General features: G+C 40.3%; 1 protein-coding gene across 1 annotated transcript; it reads right to left on the reverse strand.

Moving 5' to 3' along the window:
• Positions 1–3,453: 3,453 nt before the first annotated feature.
• On the reverse strand, positions 3,454–6,735 carry LOC129107995 (myoD family inhibitor domain-containing protein-like). Its single transcript, XM_054619614.1, has 4 exons — positions 6,675–6,735; positions 6,224–6,313; positions 5,287–5,556; positions 3,454–3,725 (listed from the first exon to the last, which is right to left on the reverse strand). The coding sequence occupies exons 1-4, from the start codon at positions 6,733–6,735 to the stop codon at positions 3,454–3,456; spliced, it is 693 nt and encodes a 230-aa protein (XP_054475589.1).
• Positions 6,736–8,370: the final 1,635 nt, after the last annotated feature.

The following is an 8,370-nucleotide window of genomic DNA, read 5'->3' on the forward strand; positions in this document are numbered from 1 at the left end:
CACACTACAAGTCTCCCCCCTTTAACCCCGCCTTTTACACCTGTTTATACCTCTGATAGATTCCAAGTATGTAACTGAATAGTTCTGAAAAGATGATAAACTGAAACTTTTCCTTATTAGATTCAGTTGAGCTGTAGAAGAAGACTATATGTTTAGTACTGACCTCTCTTATGCTTGAATCAATCTGTATTCTGCAGTTTTTTTTGTCTGCAGAACTTGCTTTAGATTCCAGGTATCTTAAACTCAAGATAATATGCAGCTTTTGCCATCAATATTTCACGCACAGCCATTTTTAGCCCACCCCTCATTAGTTATGTTTTGATGTACTTCACTTTATCCCCCCCCTCCTCACGTCTAGCTCTCCCAAACACATGAAACTTGATGATATGCGCTGGTTTAGAAACCATTCCCCTCACTTATTAAAATGAGACAATGTGTTTATGATTGCCCCCCTCTGGTGTGTCTCTCTTTCCCTTTGATCCGTCCTCTCTGCGTCAGCCTCAAATGTTAGATATTCAAATCTGGTTACATTTATTTTTGTTTCCTTTACAGCAGATGGGCACATCTGACAGACTGACTATTAGGTGTTATTATTTCCCCTTTTTTCCAATAGACGCCACTTCATACACTACACGAAAAGCTCGTCTTGATTGAGGAGGTTACAACCGTTGTCATGAAGCGTTGGAGGCGTGCGAGAATACAAAATAGACAGCTTCTGAATAAAGAAAGTGTTGAAAGGGTTGTTTTTGATAAGCAGCTCAGATTTAAAACAAACCGCTCCTCACCGGGTCATCCTCCATCTGTGATGCCCAGTCTTGTTATCTCAGACTGCCAGTCCAACAACTGTTTAAGAAAGAACAAGGTGTTGGTTCTCAACCTCAAGTCCTAGGACGCATCATGAGGTTGTCAGCTGAACCATTTCATTTATAAATCCTAACTACCATGATACGAATGTGCAAATGCATCTCTCAAACCCAAATATAAGCATGACACAAAACAATATATGAACGTTAAACATTTTTCAAGCCATATCAATAAGAATGCTGCTCTTAGAAAGTATTGACCAGGACCCCAAAAGGTCTCTTTATAATAATTTCAGTGGTAATTTATACTTAATGTGAATTTTATTTCCCAGCATTAAGGGCTAAATCAGGGGTCTCAATCTACCGGCCCATGAGATAATCCTCACAGTTGAGAAGCTGGAACGGGAAAATATTTGTAATTTTTCTTGAAAGAAAAATATGATCTACCGACAGGATATTTACGAACATATTGACATTTGGTCGACATAATTACAGGAAATAACTTTCTCCGTTTCCTGCATCCTATTATAACAAAAGCTGTTAGTTTAATTGTTTTTGTTTGTTCCACTATTTAATGAAAAGGCATAATTTTCAGAAAATATTTTAGTGGTGATTACAAATCAAATCTCCACAAATATACATCCATCTCAAAACAATTTATTACTTTGTGGCTGTGGTTCTGAATCTGCTCTGACAATATCAGCTGTGTGTTAGACATCCGCTGTGGTTAAAGGGTATAACAAATTGAGAAGGACAAGTGGAACAAACCTGAGTGTTTATTTGTTGCTGTATGCTCGCCATGCTCCAAATTGGACGTCACTGCTGTTTCTTGTCACCAGCAGAATCGAAATATGTTGTGGGCAAAAGAGATACTTAAATTTGATTTACTCGCTCTAACATGATTTAAATGAGCCTCTTGGCTTGCCGGTACAGATTGACAGTGCTGTCTTTATCGCCGCTTTGTTTTATTTTTGGCTGTTTACTCTGCCTGTCTGCTGTCATCTCGCACAACGACTTTAAAGGAGCCGGCTCAGATCTTCCAAGATCTGGAGAGAATAAGCATCCTTTTGTGTTCTAAGTGCTTTTTTATGCCATATATGAAAAAGGATTCATGAGAGAGCTGACAAGTTTTTTTGTCGCCCTGCTCTTCAGCTGCAAAGAGCTGTGCAGGAAGAAGTCAAACCTGCAATCTAACAACATGAGAACCCGAATGAAACAGAGCAAAGAGGCTGACCCCTCTCGTTCAGGGTCTTGCTGGGTCAAAGTCATTACATGCAACTTGATGTACAAAGAAAAGGCTGTATTTATGTAGAAAAGAGCCAGAATCTTGGAAGCACTGTACTTTGTTCATGCTGCAGTGCAGCACGTTTCTGTTCTTGTTTGGTTGAGTATTAATGAGTCCCACTCTGGCTTCAATTTTATTCACCCTGTCTATCCAAGGAAATATAACAAGCAGAACAAATGACCTTGATGTATTTCTTTAAATATTTCAAAAGGTCCTTGAATCTAATTTCCACGAAATCAACCAGCTTGATGCATGTCAGTGTGGTTTATGTTGCAATCATATGATAATGCACCGATGTTAAAGGAATAGGAAATACACCCATTGACTTTCTTGCAAGTGAGATAAGTAAATTCACATCAGTCTCATTAATGCAGCATCGGAGCTAGAGCCAAGAGGGGGTTAGCTTAGCTTAGCATGTAAACAAGGGTTGACAGCGAACATGGTAACCTAATGGTGATGACAAGACTGCAGGAACCCTTGTGAAACTGGTCTGTGTACCAAATAAACAATGACCAATGAGTGAGCTGTAGAGGTGCTGATAGGCAGATTTTCTTTTGGTTTTCCAGCCTTGATGCTAAGCCAAACTAACTGTAGCTGCCAGTAGCTCCCCACAGGACGCTGATTGGTCTGGTCATTAGCTTGCCGGACGTAAAACACATTACTTGAAGACTGACGAGATGGATTTGCGTGTGATATGTAATCCAGCAATTCTCGTATGATCTAGTGATATTGACAGAATCCAGCTGTGTCGTGCAAAGTAAAGCCTATATGGTGCTGCATCACTTTTTATCCACTTAAAGGTTCCCTAGAGGGCACTTCATCATGATTTATCTGCGATGCAAGACTGCACTTTTGCTGCGTTGCTTTCAAATAAGGGGGTACCAAGGGAGGCGGTCCCCCCCTCCAAACCCTCTTTGGATTAAGCGAGGCTAGTTGTGTCCCCCATCTTCCGAGCTTCAAGTTTAGCTTCATCGCCTCCCGGCTCCAGCTCAGTACTTAACGCACAATCAATGAGAGTGGTATCAATGTTCTTATCTACTTCTTGGACAATTATTATTATTATTTAAAAGTGCTTTAGGTCATGATGAAGAGTGTGAAGCACTAAAGTAACATCTTCCCTCTCTGGAAAGGGACCGTCAAAAGTAGCAAAAGCAGCATGTGGTGGAAGAATTATTAGTAGATAGATATGTGATCACAGATTGTTGAGTTTGGCAGCTGTTTGTGCTGTCCACCACTTTGAGAATAAGATGATGTTAGTCAAATAAGATGTCATTGAAGTTCGCAATAATTCCACGTTGGCTATAATGTCTTTCGTTTCAGTCTTGTCACATGTCTCATAGATTAGTCCTCAAGCCTGACGGTGTCCTAGCTGTGATGGCAGATCTCGCAGCACTCCAGACAAAACTCCAGACACTCGGTGGGCTCGCAGCAAGACTCGAACAGCACCGAGTGGCAGTGGGCGTGGCAGTTGAGCTCCTCCACGGGAGCCTCCTGGATGGCCGAACAGCAGCGGGCACAGGCGTGGCAGCAGCATGAGCAGAGGGTTTCCAGGCAGGAGGAGCAGGCCTCCAACAGACCCAGGAGCAGCACAGAGCACTGGCACGACAGGCATGCCAGCAGCAGGTGTAAACAGGAGTCTGATGGTGTGGAAAAATTTGACAGAAAAGTGATTTGAGCCGTAAATATCACATTCGAGGTCACAGAATATCTACTGTTTGTTCTAAAAGCCTGTCAGATACACACCGTCACAAACGGGGGATTAATTATTCTATTAACCCTAAATTAATCCCTTCCATGTTTATTTGTCGTGCCAACAAGAACTTAAAAGAAGAAACTACGCCGCCGCAGTGATCAAGTGTGTGATTGTGTTTACTTAATCACAGAGCTCCGTTCAGTCCTCAGGGGAAAATGAAAAAGGCCAGCGGGGCTTCCAGCGATGAACAACAACCAGCAAGAAGCTGTCACGAGATAATTGCTCTCCCACCCAAATTAGGTGCAGATGAAATTGCATGCATTAACCCCACTGGTGTGTTACAGTGCATCTCCCGCGATCCTCACCGTTGCATTGTTACTCGGCTACCGTTTTCATCCTCACAAGGACCAGATAGTGAGTGAGCTCATGCAAATTGAGCTGTTTTATCCTGTTTACTCAAGGAAGTAAATGAAAAGCAGGTGGCAGAATTCCCTGGGGAGTGGGGTTCAGAATTGTCCTGCTTAGCCGCTCAAATTATACACCCCCGCACATAACTTATGCTAATAGCTATATATATGTGTAGATGAAAAAGGAGCATTATGTGTGGCTACCGTATTGATTTAATGCATGACTTCACAGAGATAACAACATGAACACAAGGATAAACAAGGAGTGGCCCGCTGCATGCTTTGATAAAACTGGAAGAAAGTGCAGCAGTTTAAAAAGTCTTCAAGGGAAACTTTTTGGTGCAAGAAGATAGATTGTCTTTGGTGGGAACAGAGAAAATAATTTAGATGTTTCACACAATAAGTTATTTCCCATTAGGCGAGCTGATACTCCAAATTTATCAAGCTAACAATATAAGGCTCAGCCTAGAATATGTACTGTCATACTGTAATTAATGCGTTTCTACATATAAAAGTAGATTAAAAATAAGTAAACTCAAGAACCTAAATGTTGTATATCGATGTAAAAAGTATTCACTTAAACAGGCCCTATTATGCTATTTTCCGGGTGCATATTTTTATATCAAGTTACAGTTACAACATGTTTACATGCGTTAATGCTCATAATCCTCCTTGTTTTTCTCATCCTGGCTGTCCTGCAGCACCTCTTCTCACCCTCTCTCTGAAACGCTCCGTTGTAGCGCTTGCTCCTCCCTCCAGAAAGCAAAGTCTGCCCTGATTGGTCAGCTAGCCCGCTCTGTTGTGATTGGTCAACGTTTCACATTGCAAAACATTCAGCTCCGTCTCTGTCTTTTGTTGTTTGAGGGCCAAACTAGCCGGAAGGAGTTTTACGTCACTTCTGTAACATTGTGACCTCATAATGTAACAGAAGTGAAGGAGAGAATTCAATGGAGCCGTTTCAGGCAGCTCAGGAGCTTCTGAGGGGGAGGGTAACTCCTTTTAGGCGTGGACTTCAGGTTTTACACTCTACGGACCTCTTACACATATTTTCCAGTCCGATTTAAACCTTGTGGAAGTGAGCCATAGAATTCTTCCTACCACCAGGTGTAGCAGTAGGTTGGTGTGAGCCGGACACACTACCCTTGCTCCTCCCGCTCCTCCTGCTCCTTCTGCTGCTGCTGCTGTGCACCGACAAGCTGGAGCCCTGCAGCCGGCTCCGGTCCGGTGACGGAGGGGGGAGTCCGTGGTCTGGGACTGTGAGGCCACATCGCGTGCAGGTGGGCTTCTGTGGGTCACACTGAGGCTTCTTTAACCTTGTTGCCTCCTGTGAGGCCTCTGCTGGTGCAGCTGCAGCAGGCTGAGGCTGGGCTGGACAAAAAGACAGTTACAGATACAGTGAGGATTGTCTTTCTACATCATCACAGAACAGGAAAATAATTACTCTATGATAGCACAAAGCAAATTCAAGTTGTAATCAATCTGGAATTAAAAAATAGAAACAGACTGTTAAGTGTAAAACAGTACTACTTTTCTTGTTTTGCACCTAAAATATTAATAGTAATATTCATTTTATTTATATAGCACTTTTGAAACTTAAGCACAAATTGCTTTCCAGATGAATAGATTTACACAATAAAGAAATAAGAAAACAGAAACCCATAAAAAAAACATATTATAAACATGAAATCTCATAAATCAAAAGTCCATACATAAACATATGGGTATGCAAGTGCAAAAAAAAAGTAAAAATATCATATATAGTTGGAAGATGTGGATAAGAGAAATCAAAGCAAAGCAAATAACCACATATATTAACAAATAGGATGCAAATAAAGGAGATGGTCTCATTTATAGCAAATTCAATGCTACAAAAGTTAAAATAAAACACCAGAAAATAGTAATATTAACAGGCCATAAATACTCAATTATATTTTTCTCTAGATGTTTTGGTATGGGACAATCCTCATCAAGGGTCACAGCATTTGGTTTTGGTCACTGTATTGTTTGCTGTACAGATCTCACACTTTCCACTTACTGCTGATGAGGTCAGTGGGGATGGTATTTCCTCTGCTTACAGGGTCACATGATGAAGGGATTTCCTCCGCTGATGTTAAAGACCCACTACCTTGAGACACATCAAAAGAACGTTATGTTAGCTGATAAGCTATCAAAAGATAAGACAGATTCTGACCACGCTGACATAAAAAAACGTTTTCTCTAATTAATTTGCGTACATTTTTTCACTTAAAGACAAAAGTTGTTTATTAAAATCAATATTATTTAATATGTGCATTGTAATCCTGTCTTAAGGAGCTTCTTACATCACTAATTAAGATGCTTCAGTGTCCTATGATGGTTTCATTGCACTAAAATATTGTCCCTTTCAGTTGAAGCTCAAAAAGAAGTGGCTATAGCAGCAGTTCATATGTGTTAAAAAATAAAATCTGCTTTTACAGAATATTTCAGGTCAGATCATGAGTACTTGCCTTTAGTCAGGTTGCTCTGTTCCTCCGTCCCGTCCACATGTAAACGGTCTCCTGGTAACATGTCTGATACTCATGACGGCTCAGGATCTCTGTTACACTTTGTTCAGCCTTTCACCTTTTTTATTCTCCTGCTTCTGTCAGCACCGAGAGGTCAGGAAACCTCCAACACACCCGACATGCCGGCCTGAGTCACCGCTCAGGTGAGACTGTGAGCTGTACTGTGTGTGTGTGTGTGTGTGTGTGTGTGTGTGTGTTGTGTTTGTGTTTGTTGTTCAGTGACTTAATAATATTCCCCTTTCCAGCAGATCATCAAGTGGCCGCTCTGAACATGCTGATCACAGAACAGCAGACACGGCCGAGGCTTTGCTGTGTGACTTTACGTCGCCTCCTCTGTTCTGCTTTTAGTCTCCTAACACAATGGAGACACATACCCCACAAGTGTGTTAGCTGAATATGAGCCTCTTATGCACACACTCATACACACCTTTTAAAGTTGTGCACCATCAAACATTAATTATGCAAAGAAATGCAATTTCTAATTTGCTTTGTAATTATGTAATTCATGCTTCAGAATTAATAGTTTGTTGCTCGGTATTTATTTCTATATCATGCCAAACATTTGGCCCATCCCACATGGGATAAGAAGACACAGCTTCATTTGTTTCTTCTATGACCTTTATTTAACCAAGTGAGAGTCTAATTGAGATTAAAGATTTATTTTTTAAGAGCGTCCTGGATGACACAGGCAGCATCTCAAATGTTGCAAAACACAGAAATGTAAACAAAGAACATGTTATAGAATCAGACAATATTAAAAACATTCATCAATATTCTTCACAAGTCATCAAAAAATAAGGGACTAAACAATCAAAACATCAGCAGCCAGATGTGCCATGCACGTCGCCATTGTCCATAACTTTTGACTTCGAAGGAAAAGTATGATTTTTTTCTAAAATAAAAACCCAAATTCAATCGAACGCAATTGATAACAGAAACATTTTCAGGTAAAACATAAACTGTACAAAATGACAACAAAAAACATCAGTTATAATACTGTTCTAGATACATTAAAATATAATTATGTCCAAAATGTCAAGTAAGCAATCATTAATCCACACAAATGAACAGAAATTGTTACATGATTTCTTGATCAGCTTTTAACTAAATTATTTTAAACTCGTTTACAAAAGCTTATTTAAATGATCCATATTGTGAAACCTTTGATACCGTTAACATGCTATAAAATGTAAATGTATATTAATGTTAATTAATTAACTAAGTATGTAATTTGAGAGCACAGTAATCAATCAATCACTATTTCTGAGTTTGTATTTCAACTTCCCAGAATAAAATCTACCCATTTTTCCATAAGTAATTAATTACAGTTAGTGACATTTGAATCTTTGTATGTGCAAATGCTGTTTTCCCACAGATGAGGATTTTTTTGGAAGGTTTTGGACACTTGGACGACAGCATCATTCCATGCTGATGAGGAGATGAACAGATGAACAGCCCTTTCTGAGGGGCTGTTGACTAAGTGCTGTCAAAAGTGCCGCCGCAGAAAAACATGTCGACTTGCCCGCCTCGCAGTGAGTGTATTGGCACATCAAAGCAACACATAAGTGAAGCTGTTGAAGTTGTCTAGCGCCATGCTAACTTTCAGTAAGTGAATGCAGCGTGGAGAGGCAGTCAGTAG

The sequence above is a fragment of the Anoplopoma fimbria genome, chromosome 19 (genome assembly GCF_027596085.1).
Source record: "Anoplopoma fimbria isolate UVic2021 breed Golden Eagle Sablefish chromosome 19, Afim_UVic_2022, whole genome shotgun sequence".
NCBI classification, from domain to species: domain Eukaryota; kingdom Metazoa; phylum Chordata; class Actinopteri; order Perciformes; family Anoplopomatidae; genus Anoplopoma; species Anoplopoma fimbria.